The 15,536-nt window shown below is 41.4% G+C and overlaps 1 protein-coding gene across 1 annotated transcript; it reads right to left on the bottom strand.

Moving 5' to 3' along the window:
• Positions 1–312: 312 nt before the first annotated feature.
• On the bottom strand, positions 313–7,196 carry LOC104078846 (type 2 lactosamine alpha-2,3-sialyltransferase-like; the record flags this gene model as incomplete). Its single annotated transcript, XM_009580653.1, has 5 exons — positions 7,102–7,196; positions 6,241–6,309; positions 4,868–4,945; positions 1,722–1,825; positions 313–376 (listed from the first exon to the last, which is right to left on the bottom strand). Coding segments are annotated over exons 1-5 (404 nt in total), but the record flags the coding sequence as incomplete, so codon positions are not given.
• Positions 7,197–15,536: the final 8,340 nt, after the last annotated feature.

Here is a 15,536-nt window from a genome sequence, read left to right as displayed (position 1 = left end):
TTCCTCAAGTATAAAAAGATACTACAGGAAGATAGGACTGCATTCAGCTAGCAAATTCCTAACACACTTACAAAGAGAAATCTGTAAGTTTAAGCTCCCTCACAGAAAAATTATTCTTGAATGCTGGTGCTACATATGTTTAAAATCAAACTTATTTAAATCTTGGAATCAGTTACATATTGCGTGGACACTGTTGGTCTGATCTGCATCTTGGCTAACTTGAGCAACTTCAGGATAACGCCACTGACATTCTTTTTCAGATAAATATTAAAAATGCAATGAACAGAAACAGTAGCAAATAAACCATCTCACCTGTCATCTTCACTGGAAAGTCCACAGTTCTGCAGTCTTGAAAGTGCTAAACGAAAAAATTGCTCTAGAAAGCAAATATAAACAAGATTAATGAAAATGTTCAGTGCTTTCCAATATAAAAATAAGCATGCCACCCTGACTACAGCATTTTCAGACACAGTAGTTTTTATGCACTGTGCATAAAAAACTCAAAATAAGAACACTTGTAATTTAGGGTCACAGGTCAATGAATGATGCCAGAGAAATTCAGGTTTATCAGAGCTCCTCTCTAGGAAGCTTTTCCTGCCCCAACACTCCCCTGTTGGAAAACAGCATGGGATTTGTATCAAAAAAATCTTAGTTACAGTCAATAAGCATCAGAAGAGTATCCAAGACCTGCATCCTAACTGACTTCGTTTTTTCTTCTACCCACCTTCAGCTGAAACAGAAGCAGCCTTGACCCAAGAGGAAGGGTCGCACAGCCAGGGACAGGAACAGCATTATGTATCTTGGGAGAAGGTATCAAACCAGCCTGTGCTCACTGGCAAAGCTGGGCAGAGACACCTTCCCAGCCCTCCCTTGGTGAGCAGGCGCCTGCTGGACACTCAACGTGCCTCTAACTGAGAGGGGGCCTCAACTCATTCCCAAAGGTACTTTTCCTCACCGCAACCCCAGAGGTGCAGCAAAATGCACCATCCTTGTTACACTCGTGGAGGGCAAATCGAGAGTCTAACGCCCAGACCTGCAGGGTACTAGGAAGGTGCACTGTTCAGTGTTAAAAACTCTGAGACTTGAGACTTTACAACCCTTTCCAAAAGGGCGACTGAGACCCTTAGGGTCTCTGGCCTTGTTTACTCTGCCCTGACCAACACGGGCAGCAGGCATGAGCAACCAAACACTTTGCACAGGTACAGCAGCCACGTAACGGCGGGAACACACCCTGCAGCCCCAGCGACACCTTCCCTGGTGGGAGAAGCTAGCCCAGCAAAAGGAAAATTTTGCTGATATAACTGCCCCAACCTGGGGACTTCTGCCTCAGTAGGACTCTGGATCCCAATCGGCTTAGGTGTGTTGATCGAACCCCATCACACTGACACAGCTAATGTTTCACCTAGCAAAGCACTAGCTAAATATCTTTAGCACTCCAGCCCACATACAAACAAAAGGAAGCTGAATAAGCTCCACTACTGCTCACTCCCACCCCTTTTTGGAGCTTCTCTGCTAAGAGGGGCAACCCCAACACGGTGTTTTGTTTGTTAAAAATAGGATGGTGCCAGGTCAGAGGGACTAAATGAAACCATTAAGTCATTGCTAGATACACCCAAAAGGACTGGCATCGGCGAACAGGAAAGACCAAGGCCAGAGATTCTGGTGGCTTTCACGCCATTCAGGTATTTCCGTTTAAAAACAAGGTACATGGGAACACAAACCTGCTCTCTTTATTCCATAAGGTAGTTCAAACTTATCGCTCCCGTGGAACTCTGCCACTCTGATAAAATCATTAGCGCACAGGAATGGGTATATTTTGTCAACACTAATGAAGGGAAAAAGTAAGAAGTTTCAAAAATCCACATGATGTATTTGAATAAGCCAATAATACATGCAATTGCTTTTAAAAAAAAGCTTTCTTTATCCTACTTCAAGTATTATCAATTTTTAAAAGAAGAAAAACTAGAACACAGGGAAAGAAAGCAGGTGACAGAAAAGGGGAAGATTTTATACTGGAAAATATAGGTAGAGTGAGATAAAATGATTGCTAGTATAAGTTATATATAAAATCACATGACATGAAAGCACCATGAGACAGCATATTTAATAGAATACATAACCCAGGAAGACAATGAATAACTTCAGGTTTGAAAAGTACATAACAGAGGCAGCAAGGAGAAGTAAGAGTTATTATTATATATGGCAATTTAATAAATAAGAATGGAATTTGAAACAAGGTGTTTTAACTTGAAAATACCATCTCCTGAACACATCGGCTTATTTGAGATGCGCTCCCATTCCAAACAAGTGGCACTTTATGGCTGTGTTGACATTAGTAAGTAGTTTGGGGCAACCGGAGTATATCCATACAGCAAAAAAGTATGGAGTTCTCATGTCCACATCTCGGGGTTTGTTTGGTTTTTTTCTTTTACTCTGGACTAACTCTAGTAGGGTCCCACAGATTGAACAACCCTCAGCAGCTGCAGCACATCAGGTGTGCTCCTGCAGTGCATCTTCTGGCTTAGCCAGAAGTCAGATGTCTGAAAGAAGCCAGTGCATGTGTGCCAGGGCTGCCCTGCAATGAGAAGCATGGCGCATAGGGATCACAAGGAGGTTTGCCTCGAAAGTGCATTCCTCCTGCAAACTAGAACATGATGGTGTCATACCTTATAAGCATCAAGATAGAAAGAATGGGTCACTTTTTTCTTCAAAAGACAGTGACCAGAGACAAGGGTTATCTCATAGCAGGGAAGGGACTCTTATTACCATATCTGCCAAGTCAAGCCAAATGAATGAACAGCAGATCCAACCCCGTCACATGCTACCATGCCCTTGGCTTCACCTTGGAGTTAAGTGGACACGCACTCACTGAACTGGTTGACTTTGTAGCGATGCTGCATACTAGGTCTTACATTAAAATATTAACACACAAGTATACAGTCACAGTAAGAAAACCTAGTTGATCATAAATACCCACAACCAGCATATGACTTGTTTCTCCATTAAGAATATTAATAGCTGTTAAAAAAACCCCTCCCTCTCAGTTTCACAAATCAAATATCTCACTCTTTAAGCTCTACATATTCAGAAGATACTAACAGTAAAAAGGAAAAAGAAAACAAAACAAAAAAAGCCAAACCAAAACAAACAAAAAAGCCACCACAGACCACACACCAAGAACTGGGCCATAGGTTAACTAAGCAAGACCAGCTAACTTTGAGACATCATGCACTAAACACTCATATTAAATTTAATAACTTGCCTTGCTGTTCAGAAGCAGCTGGTAAGCTTAGACATAATAAATAATTTACCTACTGCAAAGAGATTCTTAATTCTAGCTCTTCTAGCTCTGGTTCCTGTCCAATAAATAATTCTGCCAGGTTAGAAATCCTTTCAACCTCCCCAGGCTATTACCAAAGCGCACAGACCAGATCTTCAGCTCGCGCAAACTCTCTCTGTAAAGGAGCTATGGAAATATGCAAGAGACTGTTCTAGCTCTGCACCTACCTTCTTCTGGCTGTGCATCTCTGCTCCCATTTCTGCCCCCTTGCTCAGCACCAGAGCTGTCCTGCTGTGCCTGACACAGAGACAGCCTGGGCACACTCCGTGGGCAAGGGACCTAGGACCACCTCACTGGGCCAGGGAGCGAACCAAAATCAAAGACTACAGGACTGCTTTGGGGAGGACAAACTTGAGATCCTTCCATGTTCTTTAAAACAACAATAGCACTGAATTAAAGCCATGTTTTCTTGTACACAAAAAGGACAAAAAAAAAAAAAGAAACAATGGTGTCTTTGCCTGGAGCTTTATGACTCCTTCAGCCAGGACTTGGTCTAAACATCTTCCCAGGCTTTCTCAGGGCCATGCTCAATGTTTGCTCAGGTAAAACATAAAGCCAACAATATAGCCTGTCTGCTTCTGGTCCTGTAACACTTCCTTGATCTCTCATTTAAGACTTGTGCTTCTAATAACAAAACTCCCAGTATTTCCTCACAAACCTCTTGGATGTAGTTTTGTGACCAGACACCTCCTTTGTTTTGGGTTGAAGCTCCTCCTTTTTTCATCTGACTGCTTCTTTACAAAGGAAGCTTCCTATGAGTACCTTAAGGTGGAGGACACCTACACGCAATTCAACAATACTATCAGAGGAACAAAAACATGAATAATCCCAAATTTCATTAAAATTAAATTCCATTAAAATTCCATTGAAGGGGAAGAATCTATATCATTAAAGATTGGATGAATTTTTGCACATTTCATACTCCTTCCAAATAAAATGAAGAGATTTTCATGAAGAGATTTTTTCTTAGGGACATGGTTTAGTGGGCATGGTAGTGTTGGGTTGACGGTTGGACTTGATGATCTTAGAGGTCTTTTCCAATCTTAATGATTCTATGATTCTATGAAAACTTCTCTGGTCCCTGGCTGCTACAGAAATACTTAGCTACCAAAAAATCTTAATCTTTTAAGTCTAGGTTCTTAATAGTAGAATGACTGAGTTTTGGTCTTGGACATGAAGGCTTCTTTTACAAGAAAAGCATGGAGAAAAGAAAAGTTAAGGCTTGTATTTCAATCATTAAAATAGTTTCACTGTTACTAACAACAATATCTGAACAGGAAGGATTTATTTATTCAGTAGATACACCAGCATCCTGAGTTAGTTGTGTGGTATTGCTCATATGCTGATCAGTGGAAAGCTAAACAATTTGTATTGCCACATCCAGGAAAAGCAGCAATGAACCCAAGCCCAAAAGCTGTACTGCAAGAGGTGAATCAAATGTGAAATAGTCCAGAATATGTAAATAGCCCATTTCTATCCCAATCAGCACAGCCTTTCCTTCCCCCCGACTTCCCACGTAAGACTCACCCCAGTAAAGATTCAAATGTTGGTTTCAGGAGGCAAGTGTCCAGCGCATTCCTTCTCTCCACAGCCGTAGGTGGCAGCCTGCAAAAGACGAATTTCAAAGAAATAGCAAAAACAGGAACAGGTAGCAGCAACAAGGTAGGAAAAGTGGGACAAGCCAAATTAGTAAAAGCTGATTACTGAGTTAACAACACACCAGATTTTCATGATTGTCTCTGTCTCTATTATAAAGATGGATCTTTCTCATTGCAGTACGATTACTTTTACTAGTAAAGGCTTTTATCTCACGGTGCTGCTCCAAGGGGTCTGCAACCTCCCTTGCTCGGCAACTATCAAAGCAGCCATAACCAGAGGTGAGACCTCAGGCCCACCTTCCAGAGAAGCAGGACACCGGGGCTGAATCACCCCTGCAGCCATACCAGATAGCATCACCAGTGCTCCTCAGAGAGGAGAGGGGAGTAGTCTTGTTTGGAGAGGGGAATAGACAGCACCACATAGGGTACTTCAAGGAAAATGAGATTCTTTGGGGATAAGTCATTCCTCTCATAATAAGACTAAGACTTACACTTCTAAGCACATTCCCGCCTTGGCGATTTAGCCCAATTAATAACAAATACGAAGCCCAGAAGGGAGGGTAAAGTTCAGTGTGAGCAATGTGTGCATCTGGGCTGCATTAAGAACAGAAAGATGAAACCACCACATTAAAACCACAAGCCAAACAGACCATTAAGGTTAATTGCTTTTGGTAACCTCAAGTTGTCATGTGAATACTGACACTGAGAAAGCACCCTGTGAAATGTATCAGCTGGCCAGCTCATTGCTTTCCAGCATCAGCCTCACAGATGGCATTTTGCAGGATGGCTTCAGAGAGAGCAGAGGCCTGCTTTTAAGTTTTAGCAGAGGCACTCATTAGTCCCACAAACCTAATTGCAGGAATTTACTAGCACAAGATCTGCTTATACATGCACTTGCACATCACAGCTGAACCACACCTCTGATTTATTAGATTTTAAGCACAAAAGTTGCCCTTGTAGCTCTGCTAATTTTATTCAGGTATAACTCAGAATTGCAGAAATTTGGAAGTTGTAAACAGATCTCCTTCCAACAATTCATTGCTTGTCACAGACAGTCACTCTAAGTGGCCATAAATATTAACCAAACACTGGAAACATGACATGGACAAATTCCTTTCTGCCAGACATGTTACAATTGTGTTCATAACAGAAACAGCCAATGGACACAGCTGTACAATAACCAATTGAACAGAGGGAGCCTAAAGACAAAGGCTACTGATTTTAGTCTCAATCCCTCCCACCTGCCCAAAAACCAATCAACCAAACAAAAAACCCCCACAAATACTCAACTGCTGAACTTACTGGGTAACTCCACTAGTCTCATAGGAAGGAGGAGCCCTCACAGAGGAAGTCTGTCCATAAAAGCTAATCCTGCAAAAAGGGAAATGTCACTCCACTGTGGTTTGCTATAAACAGAAACCACAACAGAAAGCCATTCGTATCAGTTGTATGCTATAAACAAGACAAACAGAGGCACATCAATCACTACTTTCAAAAGCTACCACTATTACCTTCATAACACAAACACACTGGTCAGTCCTGGTCACAGCTATGCAAAGGCCAATGGAAACTCAACTTCTTCCATAAGAGCCCTGAATTTTAGGTCCCAAGCCACCTGTTCCGTGCAGCCTGGAGACAGCAAAGGCTCACTTCCCACAAGGTTGCCACCGGGACTCGACAAATTTCAGCTTTTCAAAAGGTGCCCACTACACCTGCAGTTAATCCCATGCATGCAGGAGGTCTCTCCCACATCATTTATCAGACACCTAAAGGAACAAGCTAACACTAAACACACATGGGGTGAGAGGAGATATGGATACGTGACACAAACAAATAAGGTAACTCTCCTCACCTGAACACCTATTTTCATGAAACTCAGAGGGGCTCTGAGGTCCTGACCTCTCCGTACAACCAGGCTCAAATCAACTACTAGGTTTAAAAGTGACACGAAAGACGGGGCGACATGACAGAATGATCACATTCATTCCCTGACAGTACAAAAAAAAAAAAACCAACCACAAAACACACACAAACACACACAGAGTAGTAATCGCTTCTATTGATTACTAGTAAACAACTGTTCAGCAACACAGCAACTCACAGCCACATCTCTCATACAGCCATGAGGATGTTTGCACTGTAAGTGAAAAAGCATCACCATACCAGTAGAGGTTATTTCTCCACAGATTTCCATGCAGTATACCATACATAACAGCAGCAGCCAGGATAAAAAATAGAAGAATTCGTTTCATGACTGGTAGACCTGAAATATAAGAAAAACAAAACAAGAAATTTAAATTCAAGTTATGCTATTAACATGAACTTTTATAAAGCATCTTGAAACCTATGGAAGGAAATCATCATTATTACAGCCATTCTTCACAACCACAAATTTGATGGGGGATCACTCCAGTTTGATTTCTCACACAAAGTCCCAGTGACAGGAGCTGAATGCTGCCTTGCACCTACCACATGTGCATACTCTGCACAGAAGCATTGAGAGAGGCTCACTCTAGGTTCTCTCTGAAGACACAGGAGGAAGAAGGGCTCTTCCAGAAGCATGTCAGAGTAGGAGCTCCTTTCTGTCCACTGGCAGCCCAAAGAAACCAGCCTCTTTGGTCAGAAGATGGCCTTCACAGGTACCTGTGCCTCTCCTCTTTCTTGAGCCACCCACTATCAGTTTCCGTAATTACACAGTTAAACAAGCACTGGCACTTTGAAGGAGGCAGAGCAGATAGACTGATGCTGATGAAGCAGAACAGGGTATGAGGTGCCACAAATCGCTACTGGCTTTTACACGATCACTGAATATTCTCAAATTTAAAGCTGCACTGAAGCTGTCTACTTATGCCCTCGTGTCCTGCACAGTCTCCAGCTCCTGACACAGGCCAGACTTCTTTGCTCAAGTGACAGAAAAATATATTTTCACACATTGCAAAGCGAGGAAGAGAAGTTAGGACCCAATCTGTGGAACTTACTAAGTTATGGAGAAACAGCAGAGAAAGTGTTTGTTTTTCAAATAGAGTTTTCACCTCATTGCACAGTCTAGTAAAAGAAAACTACAGAAATATCAGAAGCTCATGTATCTGGCAAGACACATTGGGGGAAAAGCAAGTTCTGCATTGCTCATATCTACACACTGAGCTGCCCTTTCAGTAGCTATGAAGGAACTGTTGTTGCTTAATCTTCTGAAAGTCCAAAATAGCCATTCTGGCCACAAGTTACTGTGGAAATTTACTCGAGAGCTATATACTTCTATCATTTTCACTTCTCCCCCTATCACGGTAAGTAGGTTCAATGCACACAATGCATAAACACCAACTTGTGTATCTATATTTTAAAGTGAAGGTAACAAACAGCTGTCCAGCAAAACCAAGCCATATCCAAACATACTGTTGCATTTTCCAAGAGCAGAGCCTTTGACTTTATGATTTTTTTCCTTTTTTATTTTCTTTTTTAAAATTCCATGTTGCTTTTTAGAATATTTAGAGTTGCTGTTCTCTTAAACCTGTGTTAAACAGCCCTAAGGCAATAAAACTCAAGGTAGATATAGTCCAAGTGATTTATAGCAATATGCTTTATGCTAGTAATATCTTAACATCATACCTTGTATTAAAGGCTAAGAAACTACCAGAGCGCGCTGCATTTTGTTATTAGAAATTGAGAAGCAAACTACTGTCACTCACATGGTTCCACCCTGAAGAAGTACCTAACAGTGAACTATTTGTTACAATGACTTGAATGCAACAAGCCACCACTTCCTTATTTTTTCCCCCCCCATATCCTTCACAGGAGTTTAACTGTAGGGTCAGAGATGGTGTTTTATAATAGCACCTACCAGTAACAAAGCCATGCAATGAACAAGCTATAATCTATCAACCTTAAGTATATCCTCCAGGCTGTCCTGCTCTGTTCTGGATGAAATACTCATAGGCTGGAGCTGCTGCAATTTCAACCTTTCATTCCTGGTTGGGAAGTAACACTGCCTCCCTTACAGCTCCAACTCCCTTGACTCTCCTTAAAGAGTCACTGCAAATTTTTTTGGACAGTCACACTCAACTTCTAGAGCAAACCCTGAGTTTTTGCAATAATTTTTTTTTCCTAAAACTGCAAGAATGTTACAAGGAAACTCACCTACTGGGTTTAGTCAAGTGTCATCAACAGCAATTGGCTCATTTATTTGAAAAAGATACTGCGCTCTTTGGGTTTTTTTTCATTGTCAGTATTTTTACCCCCTCCTGCTTTGCAAAAGTTTGCTAAAATATCCCACTAAAGTGGAAATCAACTGTTTACTTTTTACTCCCTAATTCAATCAATGCAAACTTCAGTTAAACAATAGACCATAATGAACCAGCTCTTCAGATAAAGTTACTAAATTAACAACTGATTAAATTGCTGATTTTGGTGACTTCAATGTAAAAGAGAATCTTGCTGAAGAGTCAGACCAAGCTACAAAACAGAGAAGAGACAAGGCAAAGCTGCCCATAAAGGGTCTTTTAAAAACAAAAATATTATACATAACACTATTATTCACAACAGTATTATTCACAAACAGAGAAAAAAATTGTTCTGTTTGTAAATTATTTACAAAGATATTCATATAGCCTGCAAAAAATTCATTAAAACAAGAGAACGTAAGTCAACATCGTTCTTCAAACAGGATCATACGGAATGTGTAACAACTTTCAGTATCTTATGTAGGATATTCAGCCTGGCACACACATGATAATGTAGCATCGTTAAGGGTGTACCTAACTCAGCTCTTCGGAACATAAAATGGTCTTTAATTATACAAGTTTTTTCTCACCATCCCATCCCCCAGTGCCCGGCTTCATTCAGTGCTCTGAAGAGAAAGTTCTGTAGTCAAGAAAGACGGTCTTTTTAGTGAAGACTTTCTTAACCTGGTTTAGTAAACAGAACCACTGCCTTGTTTACAGAAGAAACTATTCTGGGTGTATTTTTAATGATGACAGCATTTTCCAGCTCTCCCTTCCTATTTTAAAATAGCTGAGTGTTATAGAAAGTTAATCAAAGGAAAACAAACTCCTACAATGCAAATATTGCACTAGAAAATTCCCCCAGTCAGAGATGCAAGAAAATAGGCAATTGAGAAGACACAGTTCAGATGTAAAATGACAGTCACATTCCAGCTTATTTAACACAACACGAGACCCGGCATCTTGATTTAAGCCCATCAACCTGACTGACAGAGGTCATGGTGCCCTTAGGTCAAGGTCAGTCAGGGTTAAGCAAAACAAGGAGGACAAAGCTGGAACTCAACTATTCAATTCCCTCCTTTTTCCGAAAAGCCTACAGTGATTCACACAATGAAAGGGGCAAGGAACCCCAGCATACCAACATGCGACATTAACTGTGTTAGCTGGTCAATTTTCTGAACGTAAGCAAGCAATGGGATGCGTAAGTGTTGTAAAAAGATCGATGGGCATTTTTTAATAGGAATCTAAGCTAATTTCAGCTGTTCCACTTCCCACCTCTGCCAAAGCAGAGCTACAGTTACAGAATTAGACAAGACAGACTCTGTTACAATATTAAGAGGTCTCAGAGATCAGCCTGCATCTCCTATGGACAGATGGGCCCACCCCGGCTCCCATCAACCCACTACAGAGGCGCACTTGGGTATATGACAAATTAGCTATATAAGCCCAGAGGCTAATTTTTTCTTCCCTTGGTGGAAGTGGGGAACCAACGTCCTTGTCAGAACTGCATCTTTACTTACAGTTAGTCTTTATTTTGCTACTTCAGTAAGCGTGGTATCTGATAGGAGCCACTATCTCATAGCCTCTGTTTATCTTTCAACTTACATAGGCAGTTGATGCAGCCATGCCACAGAATAAAATAATCATGCAGGAAACTACAGTTGTTGGACAGGGCAATCACATGACCATACTACGATTGCCTTTTTTCATAACACTTGTAAGCCTTCCTTTTGCTTTCTTGCTTAAAATTAGGTTGTTAATAATACAATGCAGGCTTTTCCATCTGTCCTAGTTATTTAGTAAAGCACCTTTGACTATTGCTGATGTAAATAGTTAATAAATATTTAACTAAAAAGTGGTTACTACTAAATTAAACACTACTCATCTTAAAACAATCTTAGCTCCATACCTAGCCTTGTGACAGTTTAACTTGTTGCTGCTGCAATTACCTGACAGCATGAAAATTTCAGCTCACTCAGACCGCAAATTCCTAGCCCTTGTAGGGGAGGAAGGGAAGTGAGCTTGAAAGTGTGCTTTGAGTGGACCTTGAAATCTAAAGGGACAGCGGAAAAAGCACAAAAAAACCTACTAAAAAGTTTAAAAAGAAACATCAGGATTTTTAAGATGTAGTCAGTATTTTGTGGGCTTGCTTGTGATAACAAGTCCTGCAGCACTGCTTCCTTTTGGTCAGGATGTAGCGCCTGCCGGTGGAACAACGACACAGCAAAAGGACAACCAGGAGGGAGTTTTCTCATGTCATCATTTGTCTCAAGTTAAGTTGCCAAAACGTGAGCACATTATGGCACATATCTATATATTTCTTCTGCCAAATCTATACACTATTCATCATTAACTCTTCCAGTTCTTGCTCTAAGTACGTGCATAGTTCATTAATTCTCCTCCTCTTCAGGAAGGAAACGCTGTACTGGACAACGCAATAGCACTGCAGCGGAGTCTTAAAGGTACTGAAGTGGCTGAGTCAGTCTACCGCCCTCCCTCGCACACTCCTTAATTTTTTTTCATCATTTCCAATGCTCCTTTCGATTTTAGTTTATTAAGAAACGGAAGTCCTCAGAAATATTAAGTTTAAATGAGGAAGCTAGATGTATTGGATTATCCTAGCAAAGTGGCCCTGAATTAAAACTACATTTCTAACTCTACAACAGTGACTTGGTTTTGAAGTGGTAAGTTCAACAGCATCTTAGTTAGAAAAGATTCTTGCTAACCTGCCCCGCCCCACACAAAACCAAAGCAGTTATTCCTGTTCCTGAAGGCCTGCACAAACCACGACACCAAAAAACTAAGGTTTTACTGTGTCAAAATGTCATTGGGTACTTCCACCATCACACCACATGTATGATCTCTACCAGCAGTTTAAAATTTTTCCTGCACTAGAAGGTAAGACATTTTCAGGCTCTTTCTGCCCTAATCTCTTTCAACGGGCATACTGAACTAGCCATTTATTGCCACAGCATCCCGATAACTGAAAAAAAACAGTCCTCCTCCAGAGACAGCTTCTTTTTGTTAAGGAAGGTTTCCAATGTTTCCCCTAACATTTCCCCTTTCTCCAACTACTGCAGAAGATTTGAAAAGAAATACCAAGATACTCTTTTCTCCAAGTACTCAGCAGCAAGCAATGATGTCCAGTAGATTTAGTATCACAGTAGTAGTGATGTTTAGTAGATTTAGTCAACCCTTGCTCTTTATCAGCTACTACAGCCCAAAATGTAGCCTCTGCTGACATTAATCTATTGGGGAGAGATGTAGCCTAGAGTTGTGTCCACCTTTGACCTTTTGCAGGGCTGCACACTGATTCAGGACAGGCTGCAAGAGTTAATAGATTGGGTTTAGGGTCTAAGTGCTTGCCTCCCTCCCTTTGATCATCCTTCTAATGGTGAAACCTATTCTGTACCACAAGAGACAGCAATATATTCATCATTTTGTGGACAATTCATGATTATTTTATTCCATTTTTGTCTTTCAAGTATAGACACCAGTATTTTGCTCCTCACCAGAACATGCCTGCCAGCTGGATCAAGCAAGGAGGAAAAGCAACTTAATCAGTATTTTTCATTGACAATCACCATTTCAGTTTGCTTCTGTCCAAAATCTTCAAGGAGATCTCTGCATCACTCTCCCTCTTGTGTGACTCTCCAGTCCTACTTAAAAGCTCAGAAACTCTTCCCACGCAGGCATATCCTTCGGCTAAAAGGTATCGATAAAGAATCCGAGTCCAGTCAAATCTATTATGTTTTCACCCCCTGCAATCCTAATTTACCTAGACAGGATGGCTGGTGGAAGAGGGAGGGTAGCTCCCTTCCAGAAGGCTGCAGGCAGGCCCGGAAACAAGCACAGTTTATCTGTGTGTCTTGGGTATAACAGACAACGCAGCACCTACACCCCTCCGAACCTTCATCTCCAGCCCCGCACTCTCACCTCATTCCCATTACCACCTTTAAATGCAAGAAATCGGGTATGGTGGCTTGTTCTAGCCAAACCCAAGCACTTCAACATTTCAGGCAAGATCTGAAAAACACAAGTTCGTAGCCTTCCAGGAAGACATGCCATTAATAGGGAAAGTCTGGCAAAAGCTGCAAAAGGCCTGCAGGTCCTGACTTACTTTTGCAGTCTTATGACCATGCTCAGACTCTCTTGTTCTTACCTCCTTTTTATCTAGTGCAGTATCATCTGTTCAGTGGTGTAACTCCTTTTTCACTCCTCTTCCCTCCCTCTGTCTGAGCACCCAGGAGCTTTTACATGTGCCCCACAGTGGGGGCAGGAACAGAAAAAATGAAAAGGCCAGAGAAAAAGAGAGGTTGCATGCACTCATCAGTCTGTTTCTTGGATAGCAAGAAGACACATGTACAAGCCTAGGTCATGTTACCACAAGCTTTTTAAAGCTTAATGAAACAGTCCCCCTTTTGGCTGCAAAAAAATGCTGTGATCCTGTTCTCAGAGGTTACCGCAATCAATGATGTGTGTTGTTTCACAGAGATATCACTTTTGGGCCTACCAATGCAAAATTTAATGTCACTTATACTGACACCAAATACTAGCTCCACGGATGAAAAACAGGAGTACAAAGCATCAGCCAGTGCATCCTGCCAGAAAACCCTGATGAGCAAAACACAATGAAGCGCAGGCATTAGGTATCACTCAAATGGCCCTCACATAGGAGCAGTATTCGGTGCAACTGTCTGATGCAGAGTTAATTAGCCCTGCTGAGAGGCAGAACATGTTACCTCCAGCTTGGGGCTATCACAGGGTTGCTATGCCACCCTTGAGATCCGAGCTAATATTTTGGCTCACATTATCACAGTGCAATGTGGATCCCTGGCACCAGCTCAAGGTGACGGCATGCTCCATTGCATAGTGTAGACATACAATTAAAACTGCAAGCGTAAAAGAGAGCTGGTTTGATATTTCTCAGCTGGTGAATGTCATCTTTAATTATTTTTTCCCCCCTCCAAGATAGAAAACAATATTCCCTGATGTTCCAAAATGGCTTGGGAATCATTCCAACAATGGACACACTTGTTATAGCACAGTTAAACACTGATAACTTGAGTTTAAAAGTCAGCCCTGGGTAGATCCAAATCCAACTTGTGGCTTTGAGGGGAAGAGGAACAATAATAACTAGTGGATTCTCATCTAAGTGGTGCTTTCTAAGTATCACAGATGTCCAGTAACTTTGCCTATAATTGCGATCAAGAATAAGATCAAGTCCACAGCCTCCGCTTCTTGCCTGCTTTTGTGCCTTGACATCAGGACTAGAAGGAAGTGGCCAATTTATGCAAAGGTGCACAGAAGTTGGGTACAGACGTTTCCATATGCTTCCCCTGTCCTGTCCCTCCACAGGCCTCCCACACACACACTTTGCTTCTTTTTTTTTTTTTTTTTCCTTCCTGCAGTGCACTTGAACGCAGACCAGCAGTTACTACCATGCCTAGCAGCCACAGAGATGCAATGCAGTACAAAAACTACTTTGGGTTCAGTCAAAAACTAACCTGTGCATGCAAAGTCCAAAGCAGGTATGGGCTAAGCACAGATAACTCTGCTTCCTCAACTCCCAAAGCTTCAATCAAAGCAAACACCACAAACTCAGGTCTAACTACACCTTTGAAAAAAAAATAATTTAAAAAAAAAAAAAAAAAATCACAAATTCAGTAACACAGCCTTAGCTGAAAGATTTCTTCTAGCTCTGTTGTAGTTTGCCAGATTAACCTTTAAAGCTTTTGCTTGCCCAAGCTAGGCTGCTATTTATATATTACACATCACAGGTGTCGGTATAATACCTGATACAACAAAATACACAGAGAACGGGTGCTATAAATCCACGCAGCTCCTCCTGCCTATTGTGGTGACAACACTGTTCCTTCTCAGCCTATGTTTCCCCTTTCCCTTCTGCTCTTCTTCCAGAAAGACTAGAATATAAACAAACCATTCAACATGGCTTGGGTGTCTGAGTTCAAGTTATTTTCTCCTCATACCTTGACTTGCATAACTGAAAAGGTTTCTGCCAAATTGAGCTGCTCTTCCTGAAGGAATAGAGCATCATGGTTTTGAGTTGTTTTGCCTCTTCACCTCCTTTTAAACAACAAAGACAACAGACATACGACACTATGCTTGAGAAAACAGAAAATGATTAATAGAAAGATATACATCCCACAACAACATCAGTTACTCATTCACACCCACTGTTCTTTGTCCATGAGTGCCTGCAGAGTCAGAGGCTGCAGGTCAAACAAACAATCCTTCTTAGGTTTCCCAGAGAGAAAAGATGGAAAAAACTGGAAGGAGCAAAGGCTGGAAATAGCCAAATTAGTCAAGTTTCAAAACAGTTCAGTTACAAACTATATCAGCTCACCATTTTTTTCCCCC

This window comes from Fulmarus glacialis, unplaced genomic scaffold (assembly GCF_000690835.1).
Source record: "Fulmarus glacialis isolate BGI_N327 unplaced genomic scaffold, ASM69083v1 scaffold14486, whole genome shotgun sequence".
NCBI classification, from domain to species: domain Eukaryota; kingdom Metazoa; phylum Chordata; class Aves; order Procellariiformes; family Procellariidae; genus Fulmarus; species Fulmarus glacialis.
This window is presented reverse-complemented; position numbering and strand designations above follow the sequence as displayed.